General features: G+C 66.3%; 1 protein-coding gene across 3 annotated transcripts; it reads right to left on the bottom strand.

Moving 5' to 3' along the window:
• Positions 1-105: 105 nt before the first annotated feature.
• Positions 106-16,455, bottom strand: CRB2 (crumbs cell polarity complex component 2). 3 transcript variants are annotated; one of them, XM_051855321.3, is made up of 13 exons: positions 16,302-16,455; positions 10,755-11,078; positions 8,942-9,137; positions 8,703-8,842; positions 8,167-8,352; positions 7,871-7,984; positions 4,926-5,798; positions 4,340-4,848; positions 3,712-3,877; positions 2,548-3,337; positions 2,100-2,216; positions 1,609-1,735; positions 106-477 (listed from the first exon to the last, which is right to left on the bottom strand). In XM_051855321.3, exons 1-13 carry the CDS (start codon positions 16,396-16,398, stop codon positions 253-255), a joined length of 3,864 nt encoding a protein of 1,287 aa, XP_051711281.2. In that variant the 5' UTR covers positions 16,399-16,455; the 3' UTR covers positions 106-252. The 3 variants fall into 3 exon arrangements, with proteins under 3 accessions (XP_051711281.2, XP_051711283.2, XP_089158514.1); XM_051855323.3 differs by lacking the exon at positions 7,871-7,984; XM_089302388.1 differs by lacking the exons at positions 106-477; positions 1,609-1,735; positions 2,100-2,216 and having other exon boundaries at positions 2,758-3,337; positions 3,712-3,798.
• Between the last annotated feature and the right edge of the window lie 9,523 nt (positions 16,456-25,978).

Here is a 25,978-nt window from a genome sequence, read left to right as displayed (position 1 = left end):
AGAAGGAGCCTGGCACACACGTGCACACATGCACATGCGTGCCCTCCCACGCGCATCCTGCACCTGCCCCGGCAGACCCGGCGGTCAGAGGAAGACCTCCACAACCCCGCCAGGCCCCTCTCCGCTTCCCTGAGTTACTCCTTTTCCCCGGCCCACGGCGGGAAGGGGCAGGGGCTGCCAGCCGAGGGGGGCCATCCCCAGCAGGTGTCCCGGCGTAGAAATGCTGCAGGCCCTCCGTGTAGCCGGGCCAGCCTAGATGAGTCTCTCCTCGGGTGGCACCTTGAGGACGCTGTCCATCTCCAGCCGGGCCCCGGCCACCTCCTGCTGGCTCGGGCTGTAGGTGCCCTCTGACTGGCGCCGCTTTCTGGCGGCCAGGATCCCCGAGAGGAGGCCCAGGAGGAGGAGGAGGAGGCAGGCACAGGCCGCAGGCACCACCACCTCCAGCAGCGGGAACGGGAGCGGCAGGGGCAGGCCCTTCTGCAAGAGAGGCATCAGTGAGGACGGGGCGGGGCGGGGGCGGGGGCGGGGGTGGAGGAAGTGGGCGCACAGGGACGCGAGGGGACCAGAGCTGGGAGCAGGCTTCCCACTGAGTGCTAGCAGGTGCAGCAGCCCCTGTCAGAGCCAGCGAGAGGGCCCTGGACAGAGACCAGACACCACCTGCAGCGAGCTGGCACCGTGCACGATATTTCATGGGGCCCTAGAAGGGTCTGCAGGGCAGCAGCCGGGCAGCCAGCATTGGCCCGGGGCCAGCCTGCCTGCGGGGGCGGCTCTGAGCCAGGGCTGGGAGAGCTGAGTGTGCCCGCCTGGGAGACCAAAACCTCCCTGTCCCCCATCACAGAGCCCAGTGCCTGGAACACCGAGGTCCCAGAACCCCCAGATTCCAGAGCCACAGGGCTCACACCTCACCTCCAGACCGCCAGGCCCAGCCACGGCCAGATGTAAGGAAAGTCTGTCCCACCTCCAGGTGGCGCTCGCCAGCCTCCACCCAGGGCACTCCTGGGGGCGGGCGCCGGAGCCATCCCCCAACCCCCTCCCCCACCCGGGCCCTGGAAGGAGGCTATAAAAACTGCAGCTTGCAAGGAGGCTGCGCGATTGGCCGTTTATGACCGGGGCTGTCTGTAGCCTGTGGAGATCAAGGCTGCGCCTTCCCGCCGACACCCACCACGGGCCCTGCCCCTCCAGGCTGCAGGGACTGCCTTGGTGGGGGCCCAGCTCCCACCCTCCTCCTCCTCCAGACCCCCCCCCCCGGAACCCTCGCAGACCAGAGCTCACAGATTCACCACCCCAATTCCTGTGACTCCAGGATCCTCCCAAGATCTGGGGAGCCCTGAACCCCGGGGCCAGGACAGACTTGGCAGAGCCTGGTGTCACCGCAGGGAAGGCCCCGCCCCGTGCCCGGCTCCTGCTGGTGGGTGGGGGGAGCCCAGAGTGTTCCCTAGGGTGGAAGTTCTCCCTCGGCGGTGTAGGAGGGACCTGACTCTCGGTTCCCACCGCCGTCCATCACACCAGACCTGGCCCCGGTGCAGGACACTGCCCGCCCCCACCCCGACCCCGCTACAGTCCCTGCAGGACAGGGTCAGGGGTCGGCCCTCGCTGCACGTCACTCACCGCCACCTCACAGAAGCGGCCGGAGAAGCCGGCGCTGCAGATACATTCGGATGCCCCGCCAGCCGCCTGGCACGTGCCCCCGTTCAGGCACGGGTTGGCGTCGCACGGGAGGACAGGCACCCGGCACCTGGGGAGGACAGGGGGCTGAGAGAGCGCCCCCCCGGGTGCTCCAGCTCCCCAGACCCCACCCCAAACAAGACTCAAAGCAAAGGCAGGTGGCCGGGGAGGCCGACTCTGCCACCTGCACTCTTCCAGTCTCCCGGGGCGGTCCCCACACAGGTGGGCCGAGACAGGGGGCTCTAAGCAGGACCACCAGGCAGGTGTCTTCACAACAGTGGCCTGGGAGCACCAGAGGCAGAGAGCCCACATGACAATGGCAGACACACACACACACACACACACACACACCCGGTCCCTGGCAGCAGGGGCCCCAGGGACTTGGCCCGCCCACTCAGCAGCCCACCTCCCAGCACGCCAGCCCTCAGACCCACCTGGGGCCAGCCAAGTCCTCGGGGCAGCTGCAGTTGGTGGCCTGGGGCCCAGCCTCACAGGGGCCACCGTCGAGGCAGGTGATGTTCAGGCTGCAGCCCTCGGCCAGCACAGGCACGCTGGGAAGAAAGCAGAGGGGCTGGACAGGGCTGGAGGCTTGGCCGCAGGGGCCTGGCCCACCTCCACGCAGGCAGCCAGGGGACCTGCGGCTCCTGTTCCCACTGGTGGAATTCAGGGCCCAGCTTCTAGAACACCCGTCGTCAGCCAGGAAGCCAGGTCGGGGTGGGAGGGCGGTCCCAGGGCTGCCCGCCACCCTGCTGCTCCAGCCCCACCCACAAGGCCGCCAGGACCTCTGGACCAAGGGCCAGGAGCCCCTGGACACAGAGGTTCAAAGAAGAACAAACCAGGAACCCGCAGCCCAACCAGCTTCCCGCGCCTCCCTGCACGCACCTGCAGCGCGGGCCCGCGAACCCGGGCGGGCAGCGGCACTCGAAGCGGCCGTCGGGGCGTGCGTGACAGCGGCCACGGGCGCAGGGCGCCGAGTGACACGGGTCGGCCCGGGCCTCGCAGCGTGGGCCCTCCCAGCCGGGGCCGCAGGCGCAGGCGAAGGCGTCGAAGAGGTCTCGGCAGGCGCCGCCGTGCAGGCAGGGCGAGGGCTCGCACACGGGCGCGCTGCGGCAGCCGGGGCTCGGGCCGGGCGTCCCGGGCCAGGCCGCGAAGTGCTCCCGGGCTCCTGGGCCCACGCCGGGCCGCGGCCTCGCCAGAGGCAGCGGGAGGCCGCCGAGCGCCACGCGGCCTAAACAGCCGGTGAAGTTGTCCGCCAGCAGCAGGCGCGCGCCGCCGGGGCCCCGCAGGAAGCCCAGGTCGCCGGCCAGGCCGTGCAGGAGCAGGGGCGTCGCCGCGCCATCCCACCAGAGCAGCCAGCGCGAGGCGGCGGCCGCGGGCCGTTCCATGGCCAGGCGCACCCGGTGCCAGGCGCCGTCGGCCACATGCGGCCCGGGCGCGGGCAGCACGGCGCCGGGCAGGCCCGGGCCACTGCGCACGCCGGCCGCCAGGGATCCGTTGCGCACCTCCAGCCAGACGGTGGCGGCGTGGGCGCCCGCGGCGGCGCGCAACAGCCCGGCCTCCGTGTCGCGCGTGCGGAAGGCGAGCGAGAGGCCGCTGAGCGCGCGCCCCGAGGACACGTTGCGCCCGCTGAACTCTGCCGGGGGGCCCTCGCGGAACGTGGCCTCGGCCACACCTGCACAGAGAAGGAGACACGGGGCGTGGTCCGCAGGCGCCCTCGCCAGGGCTGCCCACCCCTCCCGAGCCGGTAGCTGCGGCCCCTGCTGCGGGCGTAAAAACCCTCCCTGGGCTCCCCACAGCCCTGGGCCACTCAGAGCGCCAGGCCCGCCACTCAACGCCTCGGCTGGCCTCCCCAGCCCACTTCCTGCTGCAACCCCTCCCTGCACTTGGATTTCCGCTGGCCTGCAGACCTCAGGACCCTTGCCTATGCTGTTCCCTACTCCCGAAATCCTGTGGCCTCCAAAGATCACTCGCTCTGGATACAGTGCCCTCCCCCCTAACCCTCCGCTGTCCAGCACCCACCACGTGGCGGCTCAGGGTCAAACTCACAGACAAAGCCATCGGGAACCTCCTCACAGGTGGCAGGGGGGAGGCAGGGCTGGCCAGGGCACCACAGCTGCTGGGCACAGGTGGGCCCTGTGAAGTTGTCAGGACAGGTACACTGGAAGTCATTCCAGGTGACAAGGCAAGTCCCACCATTGAAACAGGGGTTGGGCTGCGGGAGAGTCGGGCAGGGGTCAGCGCGGGCCTGAGTTAGCATCTCCCCCACCAGAGCCGTCAGTGCAGGGGTCATCCACGACAGACCGTGACCGCCTCGCGGGGGTCGGGGGAGTCACTGCCATCCCATTTTACAAATGAGGAAACTGAGGCACCCAGCCGGGAAAGAGGGAACAAGAATTCACGGCTGAACTATCCCAATTCCAGGGCTGGTGCTTCCTTCAGGAAACCGCGGGTGTCCCTGTGCCCCGGGGGGCCCCCGAGGAAGGGCTCGGGCAGCGCTCTGGGCCAGCCCAGGACGGGTCAGGGTCAGGGTCAACGCAGCTGGCTGAAGAGGAAGTGAGTGCAAATCCCGCTCTGCTGCTGTCCAGCAGTGGGACCTCAGGCAGGGTCACCGCCTGGGCCGTGGCTTCCTCCCAGGAAACGGACACGCGGGGAAGGGCGTGGGGAAAGCACTCACGCTGCACACGTCCTCGGAGACGCAGCCCACCGTGAGGTTCCGGGCCTGCCGGCCGTCCAGCTCCCCAGGCCGACTCGAGTTCTCCAAGCGCGGGGGAAAGAAGGGGAGGCGGAGGTCGTTGAGCCGCAGGTCCTGCAGGCAGCCTCGGAAGCGGCCGCCCCAGGCCTGGGCGTCGGCAGGCAGGAGCCTCCCGCCCACGTGCACCTGCCGCCCTAGGCCCTGCAGCTGGTCGGGTCCGAAGCTGAGCGTCGCCAGACGGCGCTGCCCGTCGTCCCAGCGTCCGGGGAGCACCACGGGAGGACCGCCTGGCACCTCGGCCCGGATCCGGCCCTCGCTCAGGAACACGGTCAGGCTGGTGGCTGAGTCATTGGCGAACTGCAGCAGCAAGCCAGCCGGCTCCCGCGTGCGGAGGAGGAAGGACACGGTGAGGTTGGGGCCCGGGGGCTCGGGCAGCAGGAAGGAGGCCGAGCTCGGGGTGCCCGCCAAGCCAAAGGTGGCAGCAGGAACTTCTGCAGGGAGAGACGGCGTCGGTGCAGGCCCGCAGCCGAGCAGGTGCCGCCCCCACCCCGGGGGGCTCGCTCCTCACCATCCGCGCACGTGGGGCCGCTGTGAGGCCGGGGGCAATCGCAGCGGAAGTGGGTCCACAGGTCCACACAGGCCCCTCCGTGGGCACAGGGCAGAGGCTGGCACTGCTCTCGGCGCGCGCACCCCACGAGCACGTTTCCGGCCAGCGCCTCCGGCGGCAGGAGGCGCCCGTCCACGTGCACGTCCTGGAGGCAGCCCGCAAAGACGGCGCCGCCCAGCTGGACCGAGCAGGGGCCCTCAGGCACTGGGGCCACGGAAGCCGTAGGGGGCAGGGCCACGGGGCCGGAGGCCACACAGAGCCGGGCGGGGCAGCCCTCATGCCACAGGCGCAGCTCCAGGCTCCCCGGGCGGGGCGCCACCTCCACCGGGTGCCAGCGGCCGTCGTTCAGGGCGAGATCCGGCAGTCTCAAAACGAGCGCAGAGGTGCCGTGGCGCCAGAGTGTGGCCCGCAGGGTCGCCCCCTGCAGCGCCAGCTCCAGGCTGTCCTGGGTGTCGGTGCGAGTGGCCAAGACCCCAGCTGGCAGCGTGGTGCGAAACCTCAGTGCCAGCCCTGGGGGGCCACCGGCCGGCACTGCGGCACGCACGGGGCTCCCGGCCACCACGGAGAAGGTGGTATTCTGGTCACACGCAGGTCCGTGAGTCCCAGGGGGGCAGCGGCACACAAAGCTGTGGACCCCAGACTCGAAGGAAGGGACGCAGGTGGCGGCCGGCGGGCAGGTGTGGCCCCGGCAGCCAGTGAGCCGCACGGCGCAGTCAGGCCCGCCCCAGGCCTCCGGGCACCAGCAGCTGTAGCCCGCCACCGCGTCCTCGCAGCGTCCGCCGTGGAGGCAGGGCTCCGACAGGCACTCGTCCACGTCCTCCTCACACGTGACGCCTTCGGGAGAGAGCACCGAGGCTCAGGGGCGCCCAGGGCTAAGGCACGGCCTCAGCCCCGGCTGTCCCGCCGCGTACGGCGGGGACCCCAGAAGCTACAGCCAAAGCCGCTGCCATTTCTCCCGCCCCTGAATCCCAAATCCAAATCCCTTGCGGCGTCTCCTGTGGACTTGGCCCCCGGCCCTCCCACCCCCACTTCCTACCCGGCCAGCTCGCGGGGTGCAGTCTATGGTTCGCCTATGTTCCGAAGCTCACCCCCGCCCCGCCCGGCTCCACCAGGAACCACACATTTCTATTTCTAAAGCAGTACCCAGCCAGCTTCCTCTCCTGCTAGAGGTCCCCCCCAACACACACACACACACACACACACACTGCAATGGGTTGAGCCATGCCAGGCTCTCAAACCCCAACCCTACTCCCTGCAAACCTTGAACTGCCCATCTCTAAGCATTTCCTAGAAAATCTCTGTTTTGCTCATTCTGTTCTCCCTGCTTGGAAAGCCTCATCCTCCCTTGCCTGGCCTTCAAACTCCTATTCATCCTGCAAAACCCAAACCCAAAGGGCCCAGAGGCTCTCCCCGACTACCAACCCCCGACTACCATGTCACTGTTCAGTCCCAGGCACAGCTCCCCGCCCCCGGCATGGAAGGAGTCCGTTTATCCAGCTGGGGTCTCCTTCAGGGGCGTACCTATGTGCCCAGCAAAGGCCCTGGCATGGAGGCATGAGTGGGGCTGAACACACGCATCACGGGCATCGTGAGGAGCCCAACGGCTTCTCACCCTCCGTCCTGCTGCCCCGGGCCCCTCACTGGCTCTCAGGGGCCACCTCTCGTCACCTCCGGGAGCTCCCACCAGGTGCTCGGACCCCAGCTTGCATCAAGGGGCCATTGCCCGACCCCAGCTCAGCTCACAAAACAAGCCAAGGCCCACCCTCCCCCCACATCCCAGCCAGAGGAACCCAGGCCCCAGATAAGCCACTGGGATTTGAAGCCTGGTGCCAGGCACCACACGCACACCACAGCCTCCTCCTGGCACCCCAACCCCCACCCCCGCCCCCACCAGGGCCCCCAACCCTCCGTACCTGCCAGGACCCACAGGCTCCCCAGGAGGGCCCACAGAGCCATTGCACACCCCCATGGACCGGCCGGGTGCTCCCTGCCTGACCTGCTGCCTCCTGCCCAGCCGGCTCAGGAATGCCAGGCACCGGCCTCCCCCACACCCGGCGTGGCCCACAGGGAGGACGGGCAAGGAGCCCAGCCCCACAGCCCAGGTCCCCACCCCGGCCTGACCTCACGGAGCTGCCCTCCCTGTCCCCGGCCCGCTGGGCCCACAGCTGGGTTCCCGCTGAACCTGGGGGTGGCGTCCCTCCCTCTCCACGCCTCCATGGCCTCCTCTGGGACACAGGGATTTTTAAGCCCCCACAGTTCAGGGCCGGACACCCCTGACGGCAGGACTCCCGGGGCAGGGCCTAGGGAACCGGGGCCCTCGGGGGCAGTGCACGGCAGAGGACGCTAAGCCCTGACGTCCCTGGTGGGGGAGGGCAGGAGGGATGGTGATGAGCACCCCTCCTTCCCGGGGCAGGGGCCCGGGTGCCCAGCAGCCTGCCTGGGAGAGGGGCCGGCGGGCTGGAGCAGGAATGCAGGCGGCTGTGGGGGAGGCGTCCTGGGCATTCCAGAGTGGGCAGCCCCCCCCCCGGGGGAGGGAGTGTGAGCTGCTCCTGGGCTCGCCAGTGTCCGTGTGTCTGAGCGGCTGCCTGTCCCCGAGGGAGGGAGACACTGCCTGCACTTCCACCCAGCGGGCCCCAGCCTCAGCCCAGGACCCCAGTCCCCAGCCTGACCCCCCCAGAGGCACACTCAGTCCACTGTACAGAGCTGAGCTCTCCCGGGCAGGGCCTCCCCAGCACCCCGACACCTCCCACCCACGCCCCACGCCCCCTCTCTCTCACCTCCCAAGCTCAGACCCCGGCTGAGCCCCACCCAGCTGTCACCTGGGCCACCGCACCCGCCTCCTCCCCCTTCTCCTTGTCCCCGTCACCAGCTCCGCCCTGTCCCAGCGCCCGCCCCACCCTGGGCACCTGCGAAGCCATCCGGGCAGTGGCACCGGAAGCCACTGGGCAGGTCCTGACAGCGGCCCCCGTGGAGGCAGGGCCGCGACGCGCACTCATCCATGTCCACACTGCAGTCGGCCCCTGCAAGAAGCCCAGCTGCGGCTCCCACCTGCACCCTCGGGGCAGACCGGGGCTGAGAGGGGCCACTTTAGAGCTAGGGAAACCGAGGCCCGGAGAGAGGCTGACTCAGGGGCCACGTCCTGCCCCCATGGCTCCCTGGGCATCGGGACTCTGGCTGACCGCTCCCCCAGCAGGGGGCTCACCCGCAAAGCCGGGAGGGCAGTGGCACAGGAAGCCCGCGGCGTGGCGGAAGCTGAAGGCCCCGGGGAAGGCGGCCTGGGCGCCCCCGTAGAGGGCCGGGTCGGAGCGCTGCAGGCACCGGCCGCCGTGCTGGCAGGGGGCCGCGGCACACTCGTCCTCGTCCACCTCGCACCGCTCGCCGCTGTAGCCTAGGGGCACACACACGCGCGCAGGTCACAGGGACCACCAGGCCGGCCCAGGATCCCGTCCCCAAGGGTGAGTGCGGGCGCGGAGCGGGCAGGGGAGGCGGGCGGCAGTGGCCGCGGCCGGCTCCAGCCTCAGCAGCTGCGTCGCGTGACCGCTGTGCCCAGCACTACTGCGCCGGGCCTGTGCCACGTGCTTCGGGCCACTTGGCTCCGCCCAGCGCCCCGGGAGCAGGTGCTGCTCTCAACCCCACTTTGCAGGAGACCCCAGGCCTACACAGTTGCGGGCCTCCGGGGTAGGGCATGCGCAGAGTGGCCCACCTGCCCGGCCGCGCTCCCGGGGCGCGCGCGCGCACCTGGCCAGCAGAGGCAGCGGAAGTTCCCGAGGCCCTCGAGGCAGGACGCGTTGTTCGCGCAGGGCGCCGACGCGCACTCCAGCACCTCCTGCTCGCAGCGCGCGCCCTCGTAGCCCGTGCCCGCGCAGTCGCACCGGAACCTGCGGCGGGCGGGCGCGCGGCCTGGTCTGAGCGTGTGCCCGCGCCCACGGCCCCCACCCAGCCCACCGCCCGGCCGCCCCACTAGGCCGCCCGCTCACCCGTTGACCAGGTCGTGGCACGTGCCCCCGTGTGCGCACGGCTGACTCTGGCACTCGTCGAGGTCCAGCTGGCAGCGGGCGCCCCCGTAGCCCGGCGTGCACGCGCAGCGGTAGGAGCCCACGCCGTCCAGGCACGAGCCCCCGTGCAGACAGGGCGCCGAGGCGCACTCGTCCACCTCGGCCTCGCAGGTCACGCCTGGACAGGGGCCGAGGACACGGACAGAGAGGTGGGCACCCGCAGTGGGGCAGAGGAGAGCCCCCTCATGGTGCCAAGGAGCTGCGTGTGGGGCTCAGACTCGGTTGGTTCATGCCTTGGGACCAGGTGTTTCTAACGGCAGCTAGGGCTGTAGGTCGCAAGCAGGTGGACATCCCTAACTTGGCGGAGCTCACAGCAGCCTGGGCCAGAAGTCGGGGTTCCGCCAGTGATGGTGCAAACGAGGACTGGGGATTGCTGTGTGGCTAAGCTCCAAGGGAGGAATCGGACCCGTGATTCTGGGTGGTCTGGGGAACTGGCAGTCAGGAGGGCTCCTTGGAAGAAGAGGCGTTTGAAGCCTTGGAACAGGGGACTGTGGGGAGCAGCTGGGCTCCGGAGAGGCAAGCACTACTCAGAGCAGGAACGAGGCCTGGGCCGGGGCGGGGGTGGGGCAGGTAGCAGACTCCACGCCCCCTGAGGGTGTAGGGAGGAGGGGTGAGCGCGGCAGGAGACCCTGGGCCAACCAAGCTCTGAGCTTGCAGGCAATGGCTTGGCTTTAAAAAAAAGTCCCCAGGCAAACAGGGACAGCTCAGGGAACCAGAGGCTCAGGGTTTGCAGACACCCCGCCTGGGGTCATCGTGGAGCTCGCGTGTCATTGTGTCTCCAGTGGGCCCTACCCCGGCTGTATGTGGGTGTGGTCACGGGGGTGGGGCACCCAGCAAGCTGCAGCCGGCACCCTCCTCCTCCAGCGTGGTGAACCCGAAACACGGCCCCTCCTCCTTCCCACGACACCTCCAGGCCCACTCCCACCCTCTGTGCCAGGGGGAGCCAGGCCCAGGCCGCCTGGAATCCCAGCCCCCCCTCCCCCCGCTGGAATCAGGAGGAGGAGGAGAGCAATGAGTCACGGAAGAGCTGCCCTGTTCCCATCCACGGCTCATGGGAAAAGTTACTCACAGGGGCGCGGGCGCACCTGCTGCCCCTCACACGCATGCATTCGGCAAAGACACATTCGGAGGGCCTGGACCCCCTGAGAGACCAGCAGACACAAGGCCCTTGGAGCTAGGAGACACACGACTCGACCGTACACAACACACATCCAGACTTCGAGACACCCCGGGCGCACCCACCGGGAACTCGCCCCCCAGTCTGTGCCCCTCATCCTCAGAGCAGAATTGTCTGAATTCAGGGCTGACGCTGGAACTCGGCCTGTCTGCCCCTGGCAGCCTCACTCCCAGACTCGTCCCGAGGGCTGTGCCCTCCTTAGGCCACCGCAGTGTCAGGTTCAGCTGCTCCTGCCCCGGAGCGGGGATGGAGCTGGGAGGAGCCAGGGGTGCATCCTGGCTGTGACTTTGGGGGAATCCCCAGAGGGGCGGGGCCGTGTCAGCTCCTGAAGCGTCAGATAAGCCAGCCAGTGCCCACAGGAGAGCCTGGCCCCAGGTCAGGGGTGACTGAGTCACCGGTGAGCAGCAGCCGCCATCCCAAGCCCAGGCCTGGAAACAGCCCAGAGCTGTCGCGATGCCGGGGGCAGCCCAGCAAAGATCAGAGCTGAATCCTGCTCTGAGCCGTGGATGGCACTGCCATCCCCACTCCCACCCCCGGGGCGGCCCCGCCAGCCGGTACCTGCATAGCCCAGGGGGCAGTGGCACTGGAAGCGGTCGGCCAGGTTGCGGCAGGTGGCCCCGTGGTGGCAGGGCTGGGATGCACACTCGTCAATGTCCAGCTCGCATTGCGGGCCCTGGAAGCCAGGCACGCAGTAGCAGCGGAAGCCGTGAGGATCTGGACCGTGGGGCACACACAGAGCGCCGTGGTGGCAGGGCTGGCTGGCACAGCCCCGGGGCTCTGCGGGCCCACAGGTGTAGCCGCCGCTGTCCGTGGCCTGGCACTCGGTTCCTGGGGCGCATGGGTCTGAGGCACAGGCGCTCTGGGTCTCTGAGGGCGCTGTCCCTGTAGAAAGAAGAAACCAGCTGGGCAGGTGGGCAGGCGGGAGCTGTAAGGACACCTGCTCCCTGCAGCCCGGAGGCCACCCCTAGACCCCAGGAGGCAGCATGGGCGCCCCCAGACCCAGAGGATGGACGGGCCCAGGGCGTGCGCCAGGGAAGGGGCTACTCGCTCAGCTTCCACAAGCTGCTCACGTCCACGCCAGAGCCAGCTGCCGACGCAGGCGTTGTGGACGGAGCAGAGAGATGGGCCCGGGGGTGCCGGGCTCACCCAGGGCAGGCTTAGGGGCAAAGGCTGTGAGTGTGGCGGGGTGGGCGGGGACTGTCAAGAGCGCGAATGGAAGCTCCAGGAAGTCACCCAGCTGTCACCCAGGAAGTTAGCACTGGGATGCGCCTCCAGGTCCGTGCAGGGTCGGCAGCCCCAGCAGGGGCGGGGGGCTTCCTCCCGCTCCCCTCCACCGCTCCCACTGTGGGTCTGGTAACTCCATCCCCGTGTGAAACTGGAGATGTCACGACCTCAGTGTTGCGGGACGAGGCCGGCTGGATGACTTCAAAGGCAGGGGCCATGTGCCCAGCCCCTGTCACCCCAGCCCTCCTCTGCCTTGCCCCGCTGGTCCGGGAGCCTCTGCAGGGATCCCTAGTGCTGGTCGGGGTTGCTTGGTACAATGCAGGCAGGGACACCTGCTCGCTGGCCACCTGACCCAGGTCACTGCCCACAGCCCCGCTGCTTTGGAAGCTGTCGCTGTCGCGTGCAGGGAGGAACTGAGACTTGGAGTGAAGCAGGGTGGGCTCAAGTCCTAGCTCAGAGACCTCGGGCTGGTCATTCCTCCTCCCCGTCTGAAAAGGCGATGATGACAGGACACACTCCTCGCTCGTAGCACAGAGCGTCCCAGCTCAGGTGCTGCGGTCAAGTGGCCGCTCCTCCCAGCAACGCCGCGAGCCCCTCCCCCACCCAGGTTGTCATCCAGACACTACCCAGGCCCTAGAACAGTGCAGGCCCTGCGCTGTCCCCTCCCCCACTCTGGTGAAGACCCCCGATAAGGCTGACAGCCTCTCTGGCGTCATTCACATTCCTCCAGTCCACTGGCCCCAGCCCCCACCCCACCCCACCCCGCCCCCACTGCAAGCCAGGCACTAGATGAGATGGGGAGACACCCGCTTGGCTGTCCAGCCCCACCCCTCACCTCCACACAAGCCCATTCCTCAGATCCCTGGACAGGGCCCTGGACACCCATCAGGGCTGGTCCAGAGCAGGGCATGGAGGCTCTGACTGCCATCAGTCAAGGGGATGTCCACCGCCCACACTCCCCTCCCCAGCTCAGGACATCGGCTCCGGCCTGACCCTAGGGGTGAGGGCACAGGGCCTCTGGGCCTCTCTGAGGGGCTATGGGCAGCAATCAGGAGTCTTATCCCTCCAGGCTAGACCATCTGCTGGGGTGGAGGATGGCCTGAAGAAGGTGGGAGGGTGTCTTATGGGGGAGGGTGTCTGATGGGGGTGGGTGATAGATTGAAGAAGGTGGTAGGGTGTCTAATGGAGGTGGCATGATGGTCTGATGGGGGAGGATGATGGTCTGATGGAGGAGGGTGTCTGATGGGGGAGAATGTCTGATGGGGGAGGATGTCTGATGGAGGAGGGTGTCTGATGGGTGAGGATGTCTGATGGGAGAGGTTTCTGATGGGGGAGGGTTCTGATGGAGGTAGCATGATGTCTGATGAGGGAAGGTGATGGTCTGATGGGGGAGGGTTCTGATGGCGGTGGCATGATGGTCTGATGGAGCTAAGGATGTCTGCTGGAGGTGGCATGAGGGTCTGATGGGGGAGGGTGTCTGATGGGGGAGGAATCTGATGGGGGAGGAGGACCCCTCTAATGGTATGGGAGTAGACTGAGCCCCCCAAGGAAGGACTCAGGTTTGGGGCACTGTACCTGGGATGCCAACAGTGCCCACACGACGAGGCTGCTGGGAGGTCCCTGTGAAGCCCTGGCACCGGGGAGCCCCCAGGATGGGCCGCAACCAAGGTGAGCATGGTGTCTGGACCTAGCCGGGCTCAGGGGTCAGGGCCTGCGACTTCCCGTGGAGGGCCCTGGCTGCCTCCTGGGGCCACAGGCGCCTTGTTTCACCCCCACAGGGCGCTGCCGTCGCCCTTCCCAACCTTGGGCTTTGCCCCATTTCAGAGGCCTCCATGTGAGGACAGCGTCATGGAAGCCCGCCAAGCCCCCTCTGGGGTCGGCCTCTCGCGGGGGAAAGGCGGCGCAGGCCCGGTGCCCAGGAATCCGCATGAGGGCACCTCTGCACCTTGACCCCAGCCTCCCAGTGAGCCGGGCCACGCCCCGCTGGGAGGGGCGGAGCTGTCCCCAGGGCCAGGCTGGGGGCGGAGCCTGTTGCCGGAGCAACGAGGGGCCTTGTGCTTATCTTCACAAATCCCTGCTGACCTCTCGGGCTGCCCGGGGCCGACCTGGCCGGGGAGGGATTAGCGGACACCGACCTGCGCCACTTCCTGCGGGCTACCCCTGCGTCCTGAAAAGGTGGCGGCCGCTGGGGAAGCGTCTGTTTTCTGACCCCAAGAGGCTGATAGCTGGCTGGGGACCGCCCCTGAGAAAGCTGAGGGGTCCTGGGGGAGGGGCTTCTCGTAGGGGCGCCAGCACTGCCCGCCCCAGGCAGCGGGGAGGGAGGGGGAGGTTCAGGGCGGCCTCTGCTGAACCGCTTGTTTGGGACGCCCACGCCCTGCATCCCCGTGCTGGTTCCAGTCCTGGCCCCGCTTCTGATTCTGACTTCCTGCTGATGCACACTCTGGGAAGCACGGAGTTGGGTCCCTGCCACCCCCAAGGCCCACCCAGCCTGAGTTCCGAGCCCCAGCCTTGGCAGGCATTTAGTGGGGGGAACCAGCAACGCTGACAGTGATGCGAAGACTCCAGGGCGGGAGACATGGGCAATCCTCTTTTTCAACAATGTTTACACCCCCACCCGCCCCCGAGCCTGACCGGCATACTTTTGATAACGGTAATCAGGCCAGTGAATGTCTCGGACTGAGCACTGGCATAGTCCAGTGTTTCCAAACCGCGGGCTCAGAGCCCTGGGCTGGGGAGTGAGAAGACCGGGCAGGGAAGGGGCGGGACAGAGCCCCAGACTCAGCTGTCCCACTGCTGACTGCTGGGGGAGCCCACACCTCGGATTCCCTCACACAGCGGGGGGGGGGGGGGGTGCGCCAAAACTGAAGCCGGAAGACCACTGCATTTCCACATCGGGTTCTCAGGACAGCGCGAGCAGACCGCGGATGCGACTGTGCGTGCAGGTAGCACCGTGCGCTGTGAAAGATCGGCCCTGCCAGGCACAGGCCCGCTGACTCTGAGGAAGGTGCTGACCGGCCCGGGGCCCCCCTTTCCCTTGTCTGCAGCCCCAGAGCTGACCTAGAACCAGACTGTTGGGAGAATGACAGCCAGCCACGTCGGTCTGGTAGCACCGTGCCTGCCACGCCAGGGCTGGACGTGTGTGGCTTCCCGCTTGTCCCTGCCTCTCTCATTGGAGGAGGGGCCAGACATGGAGACTGGGCTCGCAGCCCCTTTGTCTGCTGGGCTCCCTGAGTGTTCATGGAAAGAGGGCTGGGTACGAGAGCCCAGCGTGCCCCATTGTGCCGCAAGATGCTTGGTCTTCTCCATAGCAACCAGCCGGGCTTTTGTGGCAAAGTGAGCCGGGGATGGAGGGCCCAGCTCAGGGCCTGGCAGGGGTGGGCAGCAGAGCTGGGGCCCGGGGCCTCCAGAACCCCCACCCCCTCCTCTTCAAGGGGCCCCGTCGCTGCCTGCCTCTCCTGGTAGGCAGGCCTTAAGCACTGGCATCCAGAGATGGCCATGCCTGCAGTGCCCTACCTCAACTTTTGGGGACCCCCAGGGATGGGACTCCCTGCAGGGCTGGTGCTTTTTGTCTCCCAAGCCTCAAGGGCCCCCCTTGGACTGTGAATGTCTGTGCCCAAGTGCACCCATGTGGCTCGTGTGCACCTGCCAACACCTGTCACGTCATGGTGCGTGGCCTGGCGCAGGCACACAGGTGTGGCTCTGTGTGCATGTGTGTGTGTGTGCACTGAGGACAGGCACCAGATCCACAGGCCAGGGGTTCATGCTCTTTGTGTGCAGAGAGCAGGCCCCCAGCTCCCCTACGAGCCCCAAGGTTGCTGGGGGCAGGGGACAGGGGCCATTCCTAAGTCCCCACCCCTCCCTCATCCTTGGCTTCCTTCACTACAAAACAGGATCCTCATCCTGACGACCCAGGGACCAGGACCAGGAGCCGAGGGCTTCAGAAACTCAGGCACTAAGAGGGGCCAGGCGGTCGGGTAGGGCAGGGACAGGGACTTGGAGCGGCTGCCCGTGGAGCTCAGAGAAGAAGGGGATCCCCAGGCCAGGCCCTCCTTGGTGCTTCCCTCCAGCCAGCAGGGGCAGGGGACTTCCCAGGGCTGGCCCCTGTAGCTATAGTGACCGGGACAAAGCGTCCCCTCGGACCCCCCACGAGGAATTCCAGGCTCTGTGCGCCTGAATCCACTTGGACAAAAGCGAAAGCTCCTGGGGTCTGGCTTCAGGGAGCCCTTCCAGCCCCGCGAATGCTAGGGGGGAGGGAGCATCAGGGGACACCTGTGTGCTTCCAAGTCCCCTCCAGGGACCCAAAGCCTCCCCTGCCCCTCTCCCTCCAGGGTCGCCCTCCCCCTTCTCCACCCCAGCCCTCCGAGCCTGGATCTGCCGCCTACTCCAGCTCCCCGCACATCACACGCCCCACAACTCTGCTGGGACACGGCTCACCACACCCAGAGGCCTCCCACAAACTCACCCGGGACAGCCCACTGCTTTCACACGTCCACCACCTGCCCACGGCTCAGAACACATCCAGCCCCTCAGCACCCGGAGCCCCCCTCCTAACCAGACAGCACAAACCAGGATCCATGCTTCCCCACCCCAGCACCCAAACCAGACGCCACAGACAGCACAAACCAGGATCCATGCTTCCCCACCCCAGCACCCAAACCAGACGCCACCCATCACACCCCCTGCTGCCCCACAGCCCCCTCAGCACGCAGCTGCCCCAGAGTCCCGGGCACACTATCCCTTGGAGCCCGCTGTGCCCCAGCGTGCATCTGTCTGCACCCCATGCCTCAGGCCTGCACCCATGCGCCCGGCAGCCAAGGCCTGGGATGTCCGCCTAGGGGGCCAGACTCTGCCCCAGGACTCCCAGCCTTGCCCTCCACTCACCAGCCAGGAAGCCAAAGGCAGGGGCCCAGGGCAGCAGCAGCAGCAGGAGAGAGACCATGGGCCTGGGGTCCCGGGCCCCAGGCCTGGCCAGCGCCATGGCAGCCCCGCTCTGCTCGCCGCTGTGGGAACAGCCGCCCAGCGGCTCCTCTCCCCCCTCTCCCTCCAACCAGCACTAATGCCATGGACAGAGGCCCGGCCCTCCTCCCCGCCTCCGCCTCCCCCACCGGCCTCCCAGGCTGCTCCGCCCCGGGCCGGATTCTAGAGGAGGGGGCTGGCTGCCCCATCCCCCAGACAGCGGACCCTGGCCCCTGGCCCAGGTCTCAGGGGCCCCGTGGGCCTGAACTCTCGGTGCGGCCACTCTCCTCCCCACCCCTTCCTGAGTCTCCTCCCACTTCCCAGGTAGAGCCACGGCCCCCCTGGAGACCCGTTCGAGATCTCCCCAGGTAATGCCTGCTGCTCCAAGCCCCCCCCCCCGCCCCCGCGCACATACCCCAGCCCTCACCATCCACCTCGGGATAATCCAGGTACCAGGGCTGCACCCTCCCCCCACCCACCCACCAGCGCACCTCTCTCATTCAGCCCTGGCTCTGTCCCTGCCGGCTGCACCCCCAGAGCCCCTCCCTGCAACCTGAGCCCGCCCATTCTGCAGAGTGGCAGCTCTAGGTGAGCAGGCATCCCTCTCCCCCGCCGGGAAGTCCTGCCTGCTGTCCAGCCTCACAGGCTCCCCCGGCACAGGGGAGGAGGTGCGGCCCCAGGCCAGCGTGGAACAAACCCCCCCACCTGCCACCGCCCTGGGCTCCAGGCACCCCTGGCTCAGGGACTTTCCTGGAATGAGCCCAGCTCAGTAACCATGGACTCGGCCCACGCAGGCCCAGGCTCTGGGAGTGTCCCTGACACTGGAGGGCACTGTGGGTAGGGACAGCGACCACTGAGGGCCCCCACCCTACCCCGGGCTTTCTAACGGGAGAGGCGAGGCCTGGGAAAGAGCAGGGCGGGGGGCGCCACCCATGGCACCAGCAAGACCACCACCCCCACCCCCACCCCAGGCTGCCCAGGGTTCGCAGAGGAGATGGGGGGGGGCTGCCCTTCACAACAGCCCCTCCCTACCCCAGTCTTGTTCTTGCTGTGGGCAGGGCTGCTGGACACACACACACACACCACTCCCAAACCCACCCCGAATTCATTCCCTGCCTCTGACATCCACCCACGCCCGCAGCCTCCCACCTCTGCGGACACCCTCTCTACTCCGCGGGACGGGCACAAGCCCCACAGCTAACAGACCCGGGTTCAGTCCCCGCACACCACTCCCTGCTCTGAGCCTCAGTTTCCCCAACTGTAAAGTGGGGGTTACAACAGCCCCCAGATTACGCGGTCATTTAATGAGCTCTTCTCTGGCAGCCCTGAGGAGGGGAGACGGGACCTCAGGACTCCCACAACACACAGCGAGGTCCACGGGGCACGGTTCTGCACGCCCAGCCAGACCCCGCCCCCCAGAGCCAAGCCCGCAGCCGCCTCGCGCCCCCTTGCGGTCAGACCTGGGAGTGTCCCGCGAAGCTGCAGGTGCCCCCATGTGCGAGGGAGGGGAGAAGGGGGGACTGAAGTGAGACGGGGCGGGCTCCCAAGGCCCACCCCCCCGAGGGGAGCCAGGAGGGAGGGGACGACAACGCAAGGTTGGTGTCATCCCCACGTTACAGATGAGGACGCTGAGAGGTGAAGTCAGCTACAGCCCTTTCCCTCCGAGGGGTTGCAACCCCTGCTGACTGCGGCCGCGGGGCTCACAGGGCCCTGGCCCGGGTCGCGGGGAGAGGGCGGGGAAGCCGCTGCTGAGTGGCGGCTGGGAGCCCCAGCGTGGGCATCAGGCCGACCTGGGCTGACCCGGTTTCTGTCCAGTGCCCGTGGGCAAGCTGTGGTCTTTGCTTTTCGGGATTTGCTTCCTGCATCTGCGCTTCGTGTCCCTGGGAGGCTGGCAAGGGTTGGGAGAGGGAGGCTGGCTCTGCCCCGGTGACCCCCGCTCTGACCCCGCGCCCGGCTCCCCAGGGCCTTGCTGGCGATTCTTGGTGCTCCTGGCTCTGTACTGCTGGCTCCCTGCCCCCTGGCGTCCTGGCAAGGGTGGGCCGGTGCGGGGCTCAGGCGGGGGAGGGGGCAGCCGAGGTCGGTGTTTCTTCCCTCTTTCTCCCTGCACGGGTGCTCTCAGCCAGGATAGGCACCGTGGCTGCCTCGGGTCACACAGGTCTGGGGCCAGCTTCAGCCCTGACCTCACCACGCGTGCACCTCAGAGCCCGTCCCTGTGGCTCCCCTGGCTTTGCGGCCTCCTCCCTGGCTGGCCGCCCCTGCCCCTCTCACGGCCCGGCCCTCCCTGGGGGAGCGTGCCCACGCCCTGGCTTCCGTGGTCCTGCTCCCAGCCCCACCAGTGGTTCTTAACCTTGGCAACAGAGATCTCACCCCCACCCTTTTAAATTGGTGTTTATTTCTGTTTATTTGAGAGAGAGAAAGAGAGGGAGAGAGGTCTTCCATCCACTGGTTCCTCTCTCAAATGCCCACAACAGAAGCCAGGGCTGGGCCAAAGCCAGGAGCCCAGAGCTCAGTCCACATCTCCATGGTGGACCCGGTCACTTGAGTCATCGCCCGTTGCCGCCCAGGGTGCGCGTTAGCAGGAAGCTGGGATGAGAGGCAGAGCCAGCACCTGACCCCAGATGTGGGGTGCGAGCAGTGCCGAACGCCCGCCCCTTCATCTCATATGCGTATGCCTATGGCGTCCAAAGGAAAGTCCACCCAGGCCCAACTGGGCCTCCAGAGGAGCCCACTCCAGGCCAGCGGCTAAGGGCTCAGAGGCTGGTTCCAGTCCTGCTTCCTCGCTTGCGAGCTGTGTGGCCTTGGATGGGTGACCGTGCTCCCTGTACTTAGCTCCCTGGGTAAGGAACAGGCACCAAGAGCGCCCCACGGTGCAGAATCACTGGGAGGATTTGTGAGGAGCTACCAGAAAGCACCCAGGGTGGAGCCTGGTGCGGGCGAGGAGTTCCATGAGTTTAAGCCGACACCTGCTTTAAATTGTAAATGCCCTTGTCATAAATGATGAGAGGCTGGTGTGGGTAGAGACACCCCGCCACCACCCCAACGCAGGGAGTGTCCCGGGGAGGCCAGACACCGTGGAGCAGGTCACTCTTCGCCATGGGGACAACTCCAGAGGCACGGACAAGATCAGGCGCCATCTTCCCTCGGTTTCCATGGGAGCCGCGAGTGTGGCCAGTTCAGTGTATGTGAACAGACATACCCCAGCCTGGGCTCCTGGTTCCCACCACTGCTGACCCGTGCTCTCCGTCGGCTTGAATGTCTGGCAGGTGGGATCCAGCGACAGTGGGCGTGCGCGCTGTCCCACGCATCACAGGGGGTCCCGTGGCCCGAGCCCCAGCCGCTGACTGTTACGGGTGCCCCCCGGTCACCATGACAACCAAGAACCCCCCCATAGCTTACAAAGGAGCACCTAGGAGGCCCCTGGCTGCTACCCCAGCTGCTGCGGGGTTTCCACACCCCAGTTGTGTCTCTTGCCTGTCGATGGGCAGTTACTCTCAGGTCAAGTTCACATCCTGAGCCTGATGCCCAAAGTCTTTCATACCCCAGCCCCTGCTTACCTCCCGCTCAATGCACATCAGGGCCACCTCCCACCCCCACTCGCCACCTCTGGCCGGCTTTCCTCTCTCCCTCCCCCCACTAGCCCCCCACCTTCCCACTAGGCGGTTTTGCCCACAGGCCTTTGCTCCTGGCGTCTGCCCCTGGGGTGCCCCTCAACTTCTCCTCCTCCTGACCCCAGGCCCACTGACCCCTGGCTGACCCACTGACCTTCTTCTTAGGGAAGAGGCCTCTGACCCCATCCCACCCCCAAGCTTGGTCGGCCTCTTCTGGGCCCCACGGACCCCTCAGCTTCCCTTGCAAGTCGTGCCCTGTCTGGTGACAGCAAGGATGTCTGTTCCCCGGGCAGTCAGGTGCACGTGGGAGTCGCTCAGCGCCCTCCCCTCGGGCAGCCCGCATCTAGGGTAGGGGACGGACACAGGAGGGCGGGGCAGGCTGCTAGGAGAAGATGGAGCAGAGACGCAGGGGTACCTGGCTGAACACCCAGCCTGGGCAAAGGTCAGGGGTGAGAGGGCATGGTGCCCTCCAGAACCGGAGTTGCGTGGCATCACCCACAGGCAGGAGGTGAAGGGCGGTGGTTGAGACGAGGCTGAGTCAGCAGCTGACAGGGGAGGCGGGGCCTGCAGGTGCCCGGGAGGCCTGGCTGTGTCCTGGGGCACCGAGGAGCCACGCCAGGGTCAGAGCAGGGTTTGATGTGGTCAAGGCCGCAGGTGCTGGAGTCAGAACGAGGTGGAGCCCAGGGGTGGGCCTTGAGCAGCGGGAGCAACAGGACGTGGGTCTTCTGGGGCTGAGAAAGGAGGAGGAGGACAGAGGGCACCCTGGGTCTCAGTTTGGTGCCGTCCCGCCCCCTCCCCCGTTGCCCTTCTCCGGGTAATGAAGGTGGAGCCAGGAGGAGGGGTCCGGACAATGGCCGAATGACAAACTGCAGATCCCTCAGCCGGCACTAGAGGGAGCTCCAGGACAGGCCCAGGCGCCTCTGCCGCTTGCCGCCGGCCTCCACCCACCCTGTGACTGCGCTCAGATGAGGTCTCTGGGCTTCGGGACAGGGGCCAGCCCAAGCCCAGCAGCGTAGCCAGCTCAGGGCCGCCTGATCCTCCAGCCCCAGCAAGCAGGTGGGGAGGGGCCTTGAAGTGGGGGGCCGAGGTTGGGGACTGCAGGCAGGATGTCTCTGCTGACCCCGCCCCATCCCCGGGGGAAGCAGGGAGCTGACTCGCTCAGGGCCACATCACACGAGGGGCAGAGCTAGTCCCAGCCACAGCCGCTCCCCGGGGTGGGCAAAATGGCCCAGAGCTCCCAAGCTGGGTGGAAAGGGCTCCAGACTCGCGAGTATCCGCACCTTCCTGACCCTCCCCACAGAATCCTGGGAGAGCAGGGCTCCTGGGAGCCCCCCAGGCCTGGTGGCTTAGGGGGTGCGGGCACGAGTTGGAGTGATGCGTTGCGGTAGGTGTGTCCCCTGGGCAATCAGGGCGGAGCTGGCCCAAGCCCCGCACCCAGAACTCTCCCCAGCAACCACTTCATCAAAGGGACTTGGGTATAACGCAGTCCAGAGTCAAGGCCAGCAGGTGGGGGCCGGGTGCTGGGCGCAGGACACCCATGCCGCGTGTTGGCTCGAGTCCTGGCCCTGGTTTTGGTTCCTGCACACCTCGAGAGGCAGTGGTGATGGCTCCAGGACTTGGGAGTTCAGGGCTCCTGGCTTCGGCCTGGCCCAGCCTTTGCAGTCCAGGCTCAGTCCCGGGTCAGAGACTGGAGCCCCTCGCTCCTGAGGAAGGCGCCAGGGCATCCTCCACGGGCTCATAGATGCGCTCACTCACTCACCAGTGTTCGTTCAGTCCCACCTGTGCTGGGCAGCGTGGCGGGGCTGGGCCCCATGAGCTCAGGCCAGGGCGCGGAGGCGAAGAACACAGAACAGGAGTAGCAGCCGTGTCCTGAGTGGGAGGAGGAAGCGAGAGGCAGAGGGCAGGGCACGGAGCCCGGGCGGCTGGAGGGAAGCAGGCCCCCGAGAGGCCGCCGGGGGCCAGCGCCGGCCAGCTGGGCCCTGCCAGGAGAGGCTCCTCCAGCTGGGCACAGCACTGCAGTTTCTGGAACAGTGACGGCTTGCGTCTCAATGGCTCTCTTTTAACATTTTATGAAAACACAAAAATGAATAACAAATGGGAGGCACTGAAACAGGAAACCCTTTTCCTGTTAAACTAATGGAAAGAACAAGCCCAGGCCGCAAAGAAGGCCAGGGGGGCTGTGGCAGCCTGTGACAGAGCACGCCAGCGCCGCCACCGCCTCCCTGCTAGAACTCAGAGCCGGGCTTGGACATCCACCTGTTGCCCAGCCAGCAAAGCCACGGCTGGGACAGGGGCAGACGCACAGCCAAGGTCACATGGCACAGCCAAGGTCACATGGGACTCAGACGAAGAGTCCAGATCCCCAAACTTGTACCTATCTGTGCACTCGACGTGTCCACACACCTCACACACACGTCACACACACCCACACACACCACACACCATGCGCACACTGCGTTCATATCCGTATCCCACACCCACACCTCACACACTACACACTCACACATAGGTAACGTTCTCCAAACTTAGGTACACACATGCCTGTATACAGACGATATTCCACAAAAACACACAGCCCCAGGGCTGGCGCTGTGGCGCAGTGGTGATGTCAGCATCCCGTATGGATGCCAATTCAAGTCCCAGCTGTTCCATTTCTTTTTTAATATTTTTTGTCTTTTTGCATTGTTTATTCACATTCTTTTTTTTTTTTTTTTTTTTTTTTTTGGACAGGCAGAGTGGTGGACAGTGATGAGAGAGAGAGAGAGACAGAGAGAAAGGTCTTCCTTTACCGTTGGTTCACCCTCCAATGGCCGCTGCGGCTGGCACACTGCGGCCAGCGCACCACGCTGATCCGAAGCCAGGAGCCAGGTGCTTCTCCTGGTCTCCCATGTGGGTGAAGGGCCCAAGGACCTGGGCCATCTTCCACTGCACTCCCTGGCCACAGCAGAGAGCTGGACTGGAAGAGGAGCAACCAGGACAGAATCCGGCGCCCCGACCGGGACTAGAACCCGGTGTGCCGGCGCCACAAGTGGAGGATTAGCCAAGTGAGCTGCGGCGCTGGCCCCAGCTGTTCCACTTCTGACCCAGCTCCCTGCTAATGCACCTGGGAAGGCAGCAGAGGATGGCCCAAGCACTTGGGCCCCTGCCCCCAGGTGGGAGACCCAGATGGAATTCCTGGCTTGCTGTTGAGGCCGTTTGGGGAATGAACCAACAGACGGATCTTTCTCTCTCCCACCCCCCACCCCTGTAACTATCTATCAAATAGAGAGAGAGAGAGAGAGAGAGAGAGAGAGAGAGATTCCATCCACTAGTTCATTCCCCCACCCCATCCCCACCAATGGCTCCAAGGGCCAGCACTGTGCCAGGCCAAAGCCAGGAGCCAGGAGCTTCCTCTGGGTCTCCCACGTTGGGGCAGGGGCCAAGCACTTGGACCATCTTCCACTGCTTTCCCAGGCCACAGCAGGGAGCCGGATCAGGAGTGGAGCAGCCGGGACGCCAGTCTCCTGGCATCTCAGGCAGAGGCTTTACCTGCTGCAACACGATGGCCCCTGACAAGTCTTTAAAAGCAAACACACACTCCCCTGGATAAAAGGGTGTGTGCACCTACACAGTGAACCCAGAGCACCCAAAAGCCTCCTCAAACCTATTCACACGCCCATGTGAGCTCACACTCCTCATGTGCTCACACACGTGCTCACACTCACGGCCAGCACGCCTCAGCCCTGCACGCGCGCTGTCCAGGGAAGAGCCCGGCCCCCTCCTCACGCCTGGGCCCCGCAAGCAGTGAGCAGCAAGGGAAGGCCCAGAGCCCCTGCCTCGCTGCTGCAGGAGGCACAAGCGCCACCTCCCGTGGGAGACCAAGGCCACCAAGCCCTGTGGGAGAAGCCCGGGCTCGGCGCCCAGCAAGACGCACGTGAGTGCATCCTGGGTGGGCTGAGCCAGGAGCAGCAGCACAGGACAGAGGAGAGTCCCCCTGTGGCCTGGGCAGGTGACCTCCCTCCCGGCCTGCCTTCACTGGCTGTGCGGAAGGCCCTTGGTATGTCAGGCAGCCCAGGCTCTGTCTCCTGGAGCAGGGGCCGGGGCTGAGCCGCTGTCCAGGGCGGCACAAGCTTGGCCGAGAGCCTTCAGCCACCGGGCTTCCCTCTGGGCCTGTGCCACTGGGCCTCAGCTTCCCCGGCATCTCTCTGAACACCTGTTGGGTTTGTGTTGCAATCCATACGGCGATGGCGGGGCTGATGCTTTGGGAGGATCGGAGTGGCTTAGGCGCTTATTAAGCACTGGCTGTGTGCTGGGTCCTGGAGGTGGGAGTGTGGGTGGGGGGCACCGGCCCCGGCGGCAGAGAGGTCTGGCAGGGTTCAAATGCCGGCTTTGCTGAGACTGGTGGTGTCCGAGCCCCAGCAGCTGGCTTCTGTTTTCCCACCGGCAATGCAGAGGTGATAATAACAAGACCTCGGGGTGGGGGCGGGGGGCATGTGGCGCCCCAGTCCCTGCTCCAGGGAGTGTGTTCCCACCACCTTTCGCAAGCTGTCATTCACTCACTCCACAAACGCTCCTGGGCACTTGCAAGGAGCCAGGCAGCTCTCTGCTTGCTCTCCATGTTCTAGCTCTTTCCATCCTTCCAACGACTTCCCACGAGCGAGGAAACAGGCTCAGAGAGGTCCCGTGGCTCGGCTGAGGTCGCACAGCGGGCGGAGGGCGGAGCTGGAATCGGTACCGGGGCCCTTGGCCTCTCTCTCAATCCGACTGTGAGACTGTGCACTCCCCTTTTAGAGTTCAAAGTCTTCCTCTCCTCCTGCCCTCTCCCCAGCAGCAGCAGCCCCTGTTAAATAAATCATCCAGTAACGGTTTCTAATTCCCAGACTTGGTTGCAAATGAATTATTCACATGGTGAGGCCTGCGAACCGCCGGCTGGGCCTCATTACCCAAGCAGGGCCAGCGGCCCACCTGCAGAGGCCTCTCCCTCCCTCCCCCAGGCCTGGGTCCTGGGGGTCTGGCAGGCGCAAGGGCCCAGCTCCAGGAGCTGGGAGGCGGGACTCCCCCTCCACCACGCCCTGTTCCCAGCCTTTGCTTTCTAGTGAGCTCACCCCGGGACATCATCATCTCCCCTGAGCAGCTGTGTGACCTCAGGGGGGTGGCCTCCCCTCTCTGAGCCCCTGGGCCAGGCTGGGCAGCCAGGCACACAATGGGACACAGGGCCCCACTTCACACTTTCTCCTCTTCCTGCCCAGGCAGGCCTTGTGCTGGAATGCCGGGGACCCCTGGAGACAGAAGTCCTAACCGTGCCAGCATCCAGTGTCCATCTGTAGCCCTCATTAGCGCCAGTGCGCTGGGGCTGGTTGTGGGGGTGCGGTGAGCACCGGCGCGCTCTTTGGGATGAAGGTGCTGGCAACATCAGTAGCTGAGGTCTCCCTGGGCCGTGTCCTGTACTGGGGACAGCCCACGCCAGTGCCTGCCTTGGGGGCCTGCAAAGAGCCTGCCCCCCAGCCACAGGCAGAGCTGCTGGGCCTCCATTGCCCCTGCCCTGCGGGTCAGCTTCCCCTGCCCGGTCTGGCTGCCTCTTTCCTCCCAGGCTTTCTGGAGAGCACAGCCCAACAGTTCTGCAACTCAGAGTCGGTTTCGTTTTTTCTTTTCTTCTTCTTCTTCTTTTTTTAAAGATTTATTTATTTATTTGAAAGACAGAAATACAGAGAGAGAAGGAGAAAGAGAGAGAAAGAGGTCTTCCATCCACAGATTCACTCCCCCAAATGGCTGTAATGGCCAGGGCTGAGCCAGGCTGAAGCCAGGAGGCAGGAACTACATCCAGGTCTACCACGTGGGTGCAGGGGCCCAACATGTTCTGCTGCCGTCCCAGGTGCATTAGCAGGGAGCTGGATCAGAAGCAGAGCAGCGCAGACTGGAACTGGTGCCCATATGGAAACCAGCGTTGCAGGCAGAGGCTTGCCCTGCTACGCCACAGCGCCAGCCCCAGTCAGTTTCCAGCATCCGGTCTGAGAT

This window comes from Oryctolagus cuniculus, chromosome 1 (assembly GCF_051225735.1).
Source record: "Oryctolagus cuniculus isolate XC-2025 breed Fujian yellow rabbit chromosome 1, ASM5122573v1, whole genome shotgun sequence".
In the NCBI taxonomy this organism is placed as follows: domain Eukaryota; kingdom Metazoa; phylum Chordata; class Mammalia; order Lagomorpha; family Leporidae; genus Oryctolagus; species Oryctolagus cuniculus.
Note: the sequence above shows the minus strand (reverse complement) of the source record. Positions and strands in the feature narration are given on the sequence as shown.

Excerpts from the sequence above, each read along its gene's own strand:
- CRB2 (XM_051855321.3), bottom strand. The coding sequence starts at position 16,398 with ATGGCGCTGGCCAGGCCTGGGGCCCGGGACCCCAGGCCCATGGTCTCT. Across the intron at positions 3,878-4,339 it reads TCTCCGAGGACGTGTGCAGC|CCCAACCCCTGTTTCAATGG; the intron begins GTGAGTGCTTTC and ends ACTCTCCCGCAG. Across the intron at positions 1,736-2,099 it reads GAGGACTTGGCTGGCCCCAG|GTGCCGGGTGCCTGTCCTCC; the intron begins GTGGGTCTGAGG and ends TGTCCTCCCCAG.